We start from the raw sequence: 13,384 nt of genomic DNA on the forward strand, positions 1-13,384 counted from the left end.
CCTTTTAGTCGCCATGTGAGAATGGCAAGCAATGGGTGTTGGCAACAGCACATCTTCCGATAAGTTTTCGGTTGATGCTGCTATGATAGAAACCAAAGTCTGCTGCCGGTCCTATATTACATAGGGCCGGTCCTATAACCAAGAATAGTTCCACCGGTCCTTCGTCACGTCTATACATTCAATATGATCACTGAAAGTTGTACTGCTTATTCGCTGACGTTTACGAAAATACAATGAATTGAATTGAATTGAATTGCTGTATGTGTTCTTTACTATGGCTACTAAATGGACTCAGTGAGCAGACTTATTTTATGTAATAGAACGACACGTTGCAATATCAGGTGGCGTAACTTGAAATTGCTCCAAGCGCGCTGGTGACTGCGCGAGTAACTTCTACCGCGTGCCAGTTAGTTAGTAAGGGTCGTGTCTATTTGGGTGGCAGAATTAATGCCAGGGTGAAGTGCGAATGGGTATAACACGAATTTAACAAGTTACGATGAAGTAAGGTTCTGGCGTCGAGTCAGATGCCAGAAAGTTGTAAAAGTTCTGCAAGAAAATCTAACTCCGTCTGCAGCCTTCGGTCCATCTGTGTTTCAAATGTGTGAAGAATTAAGTTGGGAAGCACGAGTGTGGTGCTACAAGCGAAAAAGGCCAATTAAAGGCGCATTGAAAACGTTTGTTCCTCGTGAAGCTTGATTGGGTGCAACGAAAAGATTTAAGGCCATCAACAAATGTTTTATGCGTGCCATTTTCCTACTAATGTTAAGCCAAAACTGACGTATGCTCTGTTGGCGGTTGTATAACCTGATGGTCATCATTTTCGAATGCAATAACATAATTGCAGATCGATAATTTAAATTAGTTAAAAAAATCCTTTTTTCTGCAATATGCAAGTACCACATGGGGCAAAGACTAGGTTTTGAAAATTGCCGCGCGATAACATACATTTAATGGCTTATGTTTCACATTGGGCCCTTCAGAGAAGTAGTTACCAGTTCAAGGCCCTTTTGGAGATCACATAACGTATACAGCTTTCACTACAGAAATCTTTCACTGCTCTTAGTATTTAGGAAAACAATGGTATTCGTGGGCCTCGTTTTGCCATTCAAGGGCCCCCTTGTTTGGCGTGGGCCCTGGTGCATCTTCCCTCTCGTGGGGCCTGGTTTCATATTAATATTTTTGCATGCTTAATTCGATTAGATGTACTATTATGATTCTCAGGACTGGCACTTATATGGCCGCACTCGGATAGGGGGCTTAGTGTTGTATAAATGAGGCCTCGCTCGTAAAAAGGCCCCGCAATTTCCAAGCCACCTTCAGGAAGATCTTCTAAAATCAACGTTTCTTTTGAAATCGGGATTCAAATATTGTAGGACCGACACGGCTGATTCTTTATTTTAACGCGATTTTAAGTCGTTAAATTTGTTTCATAACTTACGCGATGGTAATCGTGCTCACTGTGCAGTGTTCAGCATGAAATGTTTCCTGTAAGCTATTTGTGTTTGGGCCCAGGAGCAAGCACTGCCAATGCGTGTCAAAGTGGCAAGGACATGTCCATGCAACCTGTTCAGTACACCAAATAGGCCTGCTTGTTGTGTCTGTGCAAATAAAAGCTAAAAAGAGAGGGATTTGACAGTGAAGTGTTTGTGCAAGCTGTTATTGAGTAGGCTATACGGGAATAATATTCAGGAGGTGTTTGCCATGACAGAAAAACATGGTAAAAATAAAGCGTTTCTGACAACTAAAGCTTTGGTGGTCATCTTTATCACCCTTTTAATGGTCTCTTTTTACGGAAACCTCTACTTGTAAGTGTGTGCTGTTTACATAGTGTATTGTAGATATGGGTGATGTAAATCACACTTTCGTCTGCAAGACACTCAAAAACAATCAGTTGACATTAAAATGTAAGTTTGCCCAGTTAGGCTTAGGTGAGGTTTTATAGAAAGGAGGAAATGCAAACGAAACAGCATGATTATGATTACAATTACTAGCATGAACTAGTTAAGTATATGAATGCTCTGGCCAGTATGTTTCCATGTCGCTGTTTGGCTGAGCCCATAATATTTGATCCATGTATTACGTTTTGGTTTGGAACTTTTGAAACTCCAGCGGCATTGTTCATTCACTTTAAATTCATATTTATGTAATTATTGTTAAACTAAGCAGTGGAGAAAGTCTTTATCCCTCCACAACAGCCAACAACTGTAAACACGCGTTTATAACAACCCGCTTTGCCGCGTGTACTTTAAGCATGACGGAAATGCGTGCAGCGTGATATTCCGCCATGATTCGATTTCAAGAGCATACTAGATACAATTGTTCGTGTAGCAACCAAATTATTAATCTGAAAGTACAACGACGAAGAAAATGTGTTTAAAACCATGCCGGTCGGTTGCTAACGAAAAACAAACCTCAAATACAAATTTTTTTTTAATCAGCAAACCAGCATGGTATTTTCTATTTGTAAATATCACTGGGACGTAGGTGGGTTACAGATGCTATACCTGTTGTTTTGTTACAGGTGGAGTTTTGAATCCACCGTAAGAAGGAAGTGCAGTGGTAAATAAAGCATGCGTTTTTGGTAGCTCAGATTTCCCTTGGTAATTGTAAGTGTTTTAGTGTGCCATTAAATAATGAATATAGCATATGTTATTACAAACAACAGGTGCTATATAGTGGACCAATCTGCTTTTAAAATCGGAACGGGGTTTTAAACTTTTAGTTTGTGGTATCAACCTTCTTAGGATATCCCCTCATCATTTACTGTTGCTTGATGTTTTCGTTCTGTGAGCGCAGCCGTGTTTGTTTTATGACAGGTATTGCAGAAAGCTGTTGTCTCGGATTGGAGACGATTTCACCCCTGGAAAAAAAATTTGAACCCACTCGAGCCCGAAAGCTTTTTGGTAAGTTGGTTCTAATTGTTTAATAGCGCATATATTGCCCCTATAAGTTTGTATAAATAAATTCAAAATAAATAAATCGGACTTCCCTGTTTGACTTCTCAGTACAACCCTAAATTCAGCAAGTATCGTTAAATTTGCATTTTCAGTCAACCAAACCATTGAAATCTTAACTACCGCGAATGTACCACATTTTTTAACAGAGGGTTGAACTGGTATTTCATTTACAGAAGGGAGAAAAGTTCTCAACAGTGAAGCGCTAAAAATACTAGGAAAAAACGTGAAAAAGTTGCTGGAAGAACATCAGGTAATAAGCGCCTTCCAAAGGCCTTTCGTCATGTAGGCGTAGTCGAAAACATACTACTAGGTTTGTACGGCAAAGGTGGCAGTTACAAGCTACATGGACCGAGTACCTTGTCAAAATATCAAATATTTATCAGTAAAACATTTCGTTTCGAATTCCTTGGCGCAATTTGATTGTGAATTTTTTTGTTTCAGTTGCGACACAGGGACCAGGTGAAAACATGCAACGTACTTGCCGAGGGATTTTCTTGTACAATCCACACGCTCAGCTTCTGCATCTTTCAAGCTCTGGCCCAGAATCAGAGCTTCAGGATCGGATTTAAACTTCCCGATGATCCCAAAAAACGCAACCTTTACCTTTCCAGGGATGCTTACGAAAGCGCTTTCCTTCAATTGCCAAACTCTGGAAATGTGTCGTTGTCTCGGCGGAAACGAGATAAATACGCCAATCGCAAAGGTAAAAATATAGCAAAACATTTTCGAAAAGTGCAAAAAAAGCCATAATGTTGGAGAGCTGCAGACAGGGTGCGTACACGCACTGTTTCGACCTGTAAGGTCTCATCAGTGCAGCTGTTGAAGTGGCACTGTGCTAGCTTCTACACTAGCAGGCACACTAAATTCCACTTTGTGGTACCGTTCGGTCAACGTCGATCTGTTGGGTACCCTATACTGTGTACCAAACAATTTTCGAAAAGAATTCTCACAAAATGATTGCAGTGGAAAAACCAAATACAAATTTAGTTGTACTATACTATTGCTGCCAGGCATCATATTACAATTAAAAATTGACTGATCTTCTGGAAAAAAAAATTACCGTACTGTATTTAAATTTAGTTGTTTAAATGCTTTTTTATTTTTTTTTAGCTGATTTCAATGTAAAAGCGCGGAACAGAACGGAGCTCTTGGCCATTCCGCCGCACATTCGTGAAAAAGTTAACTTTCTTCACCCGAACCCGTTCGCATGGTGGATGGGTCAGACTGCTTCGTATATCATGAGATTGAAACCCGAACTGGAAGGAAAATTGCTCAGCTTTAGGCAAAACATATCCAGTTCTCCTGTAGTCGGGTAGATAACAAACTACTACATATGAGCTTGGAGGGAGGATTGCTAAGTTCCAAAAAAATTATCCATTTATTACGAGTTTTGTTACATTAAAAAGTTGTGACTCGTTGAATATCAGAATCTCTATGAGATGGCCAGAAACTGAATGAAGAAAGTAGGTTCAAAGGTACATAACCACAAAACACTTATATTAATTTCGTTATCTATACGCCATTAATTATTCAATACATTTGAATAAGATTCAAAATATATTTTTCCTAAACAACAAGCTGACAGAATTTAACCTATTGGAAGTAATCGTTTCCTTATTTGTGGTGCACGTTGCAAAGTTTTTTATTACCGCACAACTAAGAAAAACTGTTAGAATACCACAATCTTGGAAATTACTTTACTTATGGCAGCCTCCACATCAGACGCACCGACAAGTTGCAACTCGAAAGCGATTCTTTTCAACTGGAAGAATACATGGTGATAGTGGAGAGGTGGTTCAGACGCCACGAGCTCGCCGAACGTTTGATTACAGGCAACGAGAACTTTACAACCCCAAGACGTATTCTGCTCGCAACAGAAGACCCGTGTGTCATCGAGGAAGCCAAGCAAAAGTTTGTAACAGCTTTAAAATTTAATCTCGGATACTGCGTTTCTTGGGCCGTTGTATAAGTCCCATTAAAAGCAACTTGTTCGGATTCCGAATTGGTAAAGAGAACATGATCCGGTGATAAGCTAGTCTGCCTGTCACGTGACACGCAAGTTGAATGAGATTGGTTAAATTCCCAAACAACCCCTATAAGTTAATTAAAAAATATTTTCTAGTTTGTTTTCTTTATTGTGTATGACATGACATTTAAAGCTTTAAGTTCTTGTCGATAGTCCTCTGCAACCCATTTACACCCATACACAATGTTATGAATGAAGGTATCCGTTTTACAAGATTCTGTACGACGGTAAAGCTGTTGAAACAGCAAAGCAGCCTTCATCAAGACATTCACCCGAAGCAGTAATTGGGGTTGTTATGGACATCAACCGACTCGTTGCGTGTGATTACGTCGTGTGTACTTTCTCTTCGAACGTAATAAGTGATTGATTTTGGCAATACTGGTCCGACGCTTCGTTATATCTTAAAAAACAATGGTTTTAAAGACGCCTTTTAAATGCAGAAAATAAAGATTGTGATTAATCAGTCCCAGTTTTGCAAAATGCTTTGCAAAAATATATCGTTATGCTTTTTTAAAGCATTGATTCCCAAACTTTTCCGTTTCAGAGCCAAAATCGAAATCACGCGTTCGTAAAGGACCGCACAAAATCAGAGCCTGTAGCTGACGAGAGATCCGTTTAGGAAGACATGTTTTTGTGACATTCGCACCTAAATGCGCTTATATAAGCCCCGCAAATGACAAACAAACGAAACAAATGATCTTCTCAAAACATTTACATGTGCATTGAATCCATGAGTGCACTGGAAATCCATTTTTACGCAAATAGATACGTTTATTAGACGGTAAAATGAAGAAAAACTGTTTCGTTTATTTGAATAAAAACATTAACTTTAACGAAACTTAAGTTTTACGACAATTAATTCAAAATCCAAATCATGACTTCCCGCAGGTCTGTCGCTTGGTGTACGAACTAATGCAGGCGAAGTACGGAGACGCGACTGATCGTTTGTACTCGATTGACATCCAATACAACTACCAGTGGTACCCTCAACCCCTCTATCACCACGCTATTTTACCTCATAACTCCACCACTGTTGGTTCAATGAAGCTGGAAATTGGTGACCGGATACTTTCAATTCACAAGGACACGCACTCGAATAAGTGGTTCGGTGTAAACCTAAGGACAAAACATAAAGGGAATTACCCCGAGCACAAAGTGGTGCCGGAATTCTTGGTCTTTTGAAACCTGATATCCCGTTGAAAATCATCACAAATCACAATGTTGAAACTGCTTTGAATATTTGCTTAATCATAATAAAACTGTACTTTTCCGGTTAAGCGCTGTTTAAAGAGGCTAGTTTTGATTTTCTAAAACATACGGGCTTTCGCGACGTCTTGTCGATTCATAAGATAAGTGAATATAGCAACCAGCAATGCGGAAACAAGCGCAAAACAGAAAAAGAAAAAAAAATCACGTGGACACCATATTGTCGTTTAGTTCGGTCCTGCATGCGGCCTTATCGTGTGCGCAGTGACTCCTGAAACCTCAGCGTCTGTTGAAACCGTCGTTGATGGAATTAAGGGGGTTAATGTGATGTTGTTGGGCCGTTTCCCCTGCAAATCTTGTGTTCAGTGGCACATGACTAATGCGGCTCATTAAAATTTTTCGAAATTCCCAGCGAACTTATTCTACCAGTTGGAGATCTAAAGGTTTAAATTGGTAATGCACTTGAATTTAACAAACCGTCATACCTCTATCTTTCACTGGCGATGGAGTGAACCACGCAAATCCAGGGTTTACGTTGGCGTAAGCGAAGCTTTCCCTTCGCATCTTCTATTTTGTTTAGACTGGATTTGTGTGGTTCGTTCCACCCATCGCTCTGCACTTGGTCGCCTTCCAAACGTTTTTCCTGTGCATAAGCGCTGCATTTTCAAAACGCTGTTTTTTTAATTTTTTCATTTTTGGGGTGAAAAATTTACTTCGGCTTCAGCGTGGCTTGGACAGCCGAAATATTTTTATTATCGTTTGAGATTGGCCGACTTTCGCCATATACAGCCTGGATTGAAGCCAAGGGCCCCTAAGTTAATACCTTCTTTTTCATGACGTACGTAAAGATGCCAACAACTTTTTACTCAAAGCGCGTCGCCTCGACAACACTCAACTGGTTGGAATTAGCGAAGCATTTGTGGATGATTTTACAGCGTTTAAAGGGATGATACCGCATTAATTATCGATATTTTAGTTGTAATATGGTGGACAGGTGTAACAGAAAATGTGGAAACATGTGTTAGGTCAGCGAACGCAGTTAGTAGTGAAAAATATATTAATAGGCGAGCGTTTTTCAAGTAAGGTATTTTAAAAGAATTAAAGGCAATTGTGTTACATTCGGCAATATGCATATTCTTGTCGAGACGTACGCATGCTAAGTTACGGGTACGATGCTATGTGCTGGGTTTCCCATTACTTTTAGGAGTTTTCGTGTTACTTGTCATATTTAGGAGAACGGCGGCTCAAGTATTAGGGGCTGTGGGACCAGTCGCGTAGCCATCCCAAATTTTGGATGTGTCCTGACTTTTTGCGGGTATAAGCGAGAGAAAGTGCGAGTTTGGCAAAGCAGCATCGAGTTTCTTGGGCCCTTAGCCGACCAATGCGGCATCAAACCCCTGTCCGGCAAAGTTGACGCTGTAAGAAACGTCCTTATGCCGACAACTACTAAAGATTTACAGTCGTTTTCAGGAATGGTTGACTTCTACCACAGTTTTGTTCCCACGATTGCCAAAATTATGAAATCGCTCTGTGATGCTTTAGTGGGAAACCTAATTAACTACTGTGGACTGCCGACCTGCAGAAGGCTTTCGATAAGACCAGGGGTGCACAACCTTTTTACTATTACCGGCCGCAACACACACACCACTGTGTGCTAACGGCCGCCACTGAATATACTGTTTTTTCAACGATATACTCCTGATAATTACGACAATTTGACATGAGCATTATTTCAAAGGAATGGAAATGAATCCTTACCTGAAAAATGTGCACTATTTATTACTTACATTTGCCAAATTACGTATATTACAATGTAATGAAATGTCGAATTATTCAATGGCTGCCTTGTTCTTGCACGCTAGGTTCACGTCTCCATCATAAAATAATCCACTTCCCATTTGGGATTAAACGCCCTTTTCTCTTGTTTTACAACCTTTTGCGTTTTAGCGACATGACTGAGTGACTCCACTGTTCAGCTTTTCGGCAACTGTACATGCGTACATGACAGTTCACAGATATGCTATTAATGTTTTATGACGTCACAATCCGTATTGTTGCGGTGGCTGCACCAGTTACTACTCGCTACAGCAAACGAATGTGTATAACACGGAAATGGAAATGGGCCTAATTAAAAGCTTAACTCTTGAGACCGCTAGAAAAACAAGTTTCAGAAGCAACGTCGGCCGCCAGTGCATATATTTTGGTACAAATGTGCACGGCCGCAAAAAATAGCGTCCGCGGCCGCAGGTTGTGCACCGCTGGATAAGACTAAAGACGCTCTCGCCAATGCAACGCTACTGCATCATCCACAGCGGCAGGCTTGTTTCGCGCTCACGGTAGATGCCTCTAAGTCCACTGTGGGTTTCAATTTTCTTCAGCCGTCTGGTGGGAAAAGCAGTCATGTTCCGACCGCACCGTTCGCTGCGTATCGAAGCGTGCACTGTTTTTGTTCTGTTTTAACGTTTACTGCATTCTTATGTCGTGTGTTGTGTTGCTCGCTCTTTCTAGACTGCGCATAACTTGCTCAATAAGCGTCAATTGCTTTAAATTTCATCACACCGAGATTGCCATTGCGGATGATGTTTTTCTGATTCTTTGTGTTTAAAGATCCAGAGTAGACATCAGAGTTATGAGTACACTGAAAAAATGGAAAGTTTTTCCAACAACAAGATCTTTGCTGGTGCTGTTTTTCGTCATTTTATTGGTCGCCTTTTACGGAAACCTGAACATGTAAGTACTGTATGCATTTCTGTATTATGTGGTTGTAAGCCAATCAAAGCTTACCTAGTAACGGTTTTAAATCTAAAAAAATGTATTGGCAAAACTGTTTATCAGTATACACAAAAACACTTGAAGGCCATGTTTTTTTGAACAAAAATTGCACATTCCGTGCTGTAAACGTAATTATGAAGTGCGCAATTTCCGCATTGTTGTTTTAGGTGGATAATTACGTCATCAAAAATAATGCAAAATATGACGTGCAGAGGTAAGTGAAGCATGTTGTGTTTTTGAAACCCTCACCGTTAGCTTAACTGGTTGTTTCATGGATGAGGTAAATAGTCCTTATTTCTGAACTAGTATTTTGGCACCGTACTTAGTTGTCCTATTTCTTCACAAATACAATGATGTGCCATTGTTTCGTTTTGTAGCAAAGTGCAATTGGTGCTTACTGCAAACTTGCTAGGCGAAAGAAACACTTTTCGGGTGATCGGGGCTATAATAAGTTTTTTTCCATCTTAAAAAACGTGCATCGGTGCCCAACTTAATACCGATGGACATTTTTAGGCGCTGCACTCGTACTGGGCTCTAGGCTTGAAAAGCGCAAATTGTTCTCAGCTGCTGATGTGTTGAACATATGCAATATTTTTCCGCGATCATAAATTAGTGGAACCCAGGCTGAATACAAATGAAAAACAAGGTTTTTGTGTTCCTTCGTTCGGTCGGGACAACCCACAAACGAATATGAATTTTGATTTTCCTAGAAAGTACGAAAAACACCAGATACGGAAAGAGGTCGTCCGCAAGTGAAAGGGAGTTTATAACCAAGTAAATAACTAAGGGAGCTGCATCTATCTGCAACTCATAGAAATCATATTATTGGCTCAACTTTGCTTATAACTGAGTAAATCACTTGCACACATTTTAACACAAGTGTCTAAATTACATTTTTTGTGCGTAAGTAATGACAAGTTATCTTTGTAGTGACTAAAAATATATTCGATAATTTCAGGACGCAGGTGCTACTTACACTTGGAAAACAAGTGAGAAAGTATCTGGATGAGCATCAGGTATTATACGCTTGACATCGGCCTTTTGTTATTAGGCTAAGCAGATGCAAAATGTCATTTAAAGGTACAACGCAGTGGTCAGATACCATTCTTTCGCCACGGGCCAATGTCAAACACTGCAGTGGATCAATGGGCCATACTATATTTTCCGCTAACAATATCTTTCTCTTTACAGTTTGTAATGTTGTTTTGCCTTGCGAATTAAGCTCAGCATATCATAACACTGAGTTAGAAAGAATGTAATAAGCACAATCACTTTAATTGCCTCCGTATTATTTCCATTTTGTTGCCTTGATTTATTGATACAATTTGATTGTGAATTTTTGTTTTAGTTGCGACACAGGGACCAGGTGAAAACGTGCAACGTACTTGCCGAGGGATTTTCTTGTACAATTCACACGCTCAGCTTCTGCATCTTTCAAGCTCTGGCCCAGAATCAGAGCTTCGGGATCGGATTTAAACTACCCGATGATCCCAAAAAACGCAACCTTTACCTTTCCAGGGATGCTTACGAAAGCGCTTTCCTTCCATTGCCAAACTCTGGAAATGTGTCGTTGTCTCGGCGGAAACGAGATAAATTCGCCAATCGCAAAGGTATGGAAAAAAGGACAAAGTATTCCTAACAACAAAATTTGTTCGCAAAATTTGAAGATGGTAACGCGACAACTTGCCAATGGCATTGTAAACCTAGCTAAGATGAATTAATCTGGAAATATGTGGCTTGTATCAGTGTATCTTGACCACGATTTACCACCTGTGACCACTTTGTTCCTGGTTAGCCCAGGGTGGTGAGTTTAAACCTCATCTAAAGCTTGATTTTTTCTTATCACCGAATTAAGATAGCCAAGATTCAGAAGTATGGATGAAATGAGTAGTGGGGCGATCCCGCCTTATATATCATGCGAAATTTCCTAATTCCAATACATTTTGATTACAGCCGACTTTAATGTCCGAGACAAGAACAGAACGGAGCTCTTGGCCATTCCGCCGCACATTCGTGAAAAAGTCAACCTTCTTCACCCGAACCCGTTCGCATGGTGGATGGGTCAAACTGCTTCGTATATCATGAGATTGAAACCCCATCTTGAAGAAAAATTGCTCAACTTTAGGCAAAACATATCCAGTTCTCCTGTAGTCGGGTAGGTAACAAAATTTCACACATGAGTTAGGTGTGGGGATTGCTATGTTGCAAATACTATTGTATTTATTATATGTGTTTTCATAGATTTAGTTAAAAAACTGAAGAATTTTATTTACATTGTTGTAATATTACGCCATAAAGCTGTCAAACAATTGCATTTGTCCTTCAGACACGTTACAAAGATTCATTGTATGGTAATGGGGTTGGTGTTTCGCAATATTCAGCAAGGTCTTTGAGAGTAGAGTGGAGTAGAGTTCAGAAAAAAAACGTGCATCTCGCGCCGGCTTTTTACCTGAACCTGATACTTATATAGTTGTTTGTCGTTTTGTATTGTACCTAGTATAAAAAAGATACCCTGTTACAGTATCCACATCAGACGCACCGACAAGTTGCAACTCGAAAGCGATTCTTTTCAACTGGAAGAATACATGGTGATAGTGGAGAGGTGGTTCAGACGCCACGAGCTCGCCGAACGTTTGATTACCGGCAACGAGAACTTTACAACCCCGAGACGTATTCTGCTCGCAACAGAAGACCCGACTGTCATCGAGGAAACCAAGCAAAAGTTTGTGACAGCTTTAAAATTTAAACAGGAATACTACATTTCTTGGGCCGTTGTAAAATGTCATTCAAATGCACAACGCAGTGGTCAGATGCCATTCTTTCGCCACAGGCCAAGGCCAAATTCTGCAGTGGATCAATGGGCCATACTATAGTTTCCGCTAACAATATCTTTCTTTTTACTGTTTGTAATGTTGTTTTGCCTTGCGAATTAGGGGGATTTGCACCAAATTATCTTCTTATGTTGTGTTATAGCACTCGATACCACGCTGTACAAAGGCTGAGGTCTAAATAATTTTGCTGGGCGGGCCATATGCGGCCAACGGGCTGTAACTTGCCAAACCCAAACTATAACGGGCTTTATAACCCCGATGCTATTCGTACACACTTCTCACCCAATTATATTGTATTTAATTGTGACATATCTAATGTAGATATCCGCTGTACAAGCTTCTGTACGACGATAAGGCTGTTGAAACAGCAAAGCAGCCTTCATCAAGACAATCACCCGAAGCAGTGATTGGAGTTGTTATTGACATCAACCGACTCGTTGCGTGTGATTACGTCGTGTGTACTTTCTCCTCAAACGTAATATGATTGTATATGTTAGAGAAATGTACAGATGGCCACTTTTTCGACATATTAGGCTCGACCAGGGCAGCTTGTCACACCAAGCTGAAACTTTTGCCGTCTGTCCTCATCTCACAGAAGTATTATGAATAATTCACAATTGACGCAAGGGCATCATTAGAAAATGATACATGTTCCTTGCGCGTGATGAAGATCGTGTAGGGCCTTCTATAAGTTCTTCGCATCAAGCCTTAGTGTAAAATTTATCATTTAAACTGTTGCAGAACTTTTCTGCGGTCAATTCAAATTTTGTGATTTATTACAGGTCTGTCGCTTGGTGTACGAACTAATGCAGGCGAACTACGGAGACGCGACTGATCGTTTGTACTCGATTGACATCCAATACAACTACCAGTGGTACCCTCAACCCCTTTATCACCACGCTATTTTACCTCATAACTCCACCACTGTTGGTTCAATGAAGCTGAAAATTGGTGACCGGATACTTTCAATTCACAAGGACACGCACTCGAATAAGTGGTTGGGTGTAAACCAAAGGACAAAACAGGAAGGGAATTACCCCGAGCACAAAGTGGTGCCGGAATTCTTGGTCTTTTGAAACCTGTGGTATCAAGCTTGCGTTTCTTTTTTTATCAAGATTTGCTAATGTTAGGACATGTTCACTGCTTGCGTCCATGGAACAATTTTAACTTTTGTTTTTTTGTGGGTGCCTGACTCGATAACCTTAATGGTTTTGTCGGTGCCCATGCCATTTTATTTCTTTGTATATTGTTCTTACGCGTAGTTGCTTTTTTTGCAAAATGAACATGATTTGATTTGTTCAGGCGTGCATCTAAATGACAAGTTATTTTTTGTTGTAAATTTATTTGGTTACATCTTTTTAATATTTAAAAACCACAATTAAACCCACTTGATTTCAAATCTTTTTGACAATTTAAAAACCTCAAATAATGTACAAAGCTAAGCTGCAGGTTAGTGTCACTGTTTTGAACTACAGTATCTGATGGTCATGTCAGAACAGGAACTGATAATTGAACCTTTTAGCAGCAACAGTTCAATTAAAAGAAACTTGCATTGGCGTTAATGTACAAAATCTACGCGGTTGTTTGATCAC

The 13,384-nt window shown here is 40.1% G+C and overlaps 2 protein-coding genes across 2 annotated transcripts; both read left to right on the forward strand.

Annotated features, from left to right (window-relative positions):
- The first annotated feature begins 4,716 nt into the window (after window positions 1-4,716).
- LOC145889877 (alpha-(1,6)-fucosyltransferase-like) lies at window positions 4,717-6,183 on the forward strand. Its single transcript, XM_082980922.1, has 3 exons — window positions 4,717-4,868; window positions 5,182-5,335; window positions 5,872-6,183. Exons 1-3 carry the CDS (start codon window positions 4,732-4,734, stop codon window positions 6,163-6,165), a joined length of 585 nt encoding a protein of 194 aa, XP_082837048.1. The 5' UTR covers window positions 4,717-4,731; the 3' UTR covers window positions 6,166-6,183.
- Window positions 6,184-8,799: 2,616 nt separating this feature from the next.
- On the forward strand, window positions 8,800-13,216 carry LOC145889483 (alpha-(1,6)-fucosyltransferase-like). Its single transcript, XM_082980445.1, has 9 exons — window positions 8,800-8,919; window positions 9,129-9,175; window positions 9,672-9,735; window positions 9,920-9,977; window positions 10,310-10,571; window positions 10,915-11,116; window positions 11,483-11,683; window positions 12,114-12,267; window positions 12,575-13,216. The coding sequence occupies exons 1-9, from the start codon at window positions 8,819-8,821 to the stop codon at window positions 12,866-12,868; spliced, it is 1,383 nt and encodes a 460-aa protein (XP_082836571.1). The 5' UTR covers window positions 8,800-8,818; the 3' UTR covers window positions 12,869-13,216.
- Window positions 13,217-13,384: the final 168 nt, after the last annotated feature.

Source organism: Ascidia mentula, chromosome 2, assembly GCF_947561715.1.
Source record: "Ascidia mentula chromosome 2, kaAscMent1.1, whole genome shotgun sequence".
NCBI lineage: Eukaryota > Metazoa > Chordata > Ascidiacea > Phlebobranchia > Ascidiidae > Ascidia > Ascidia mentula.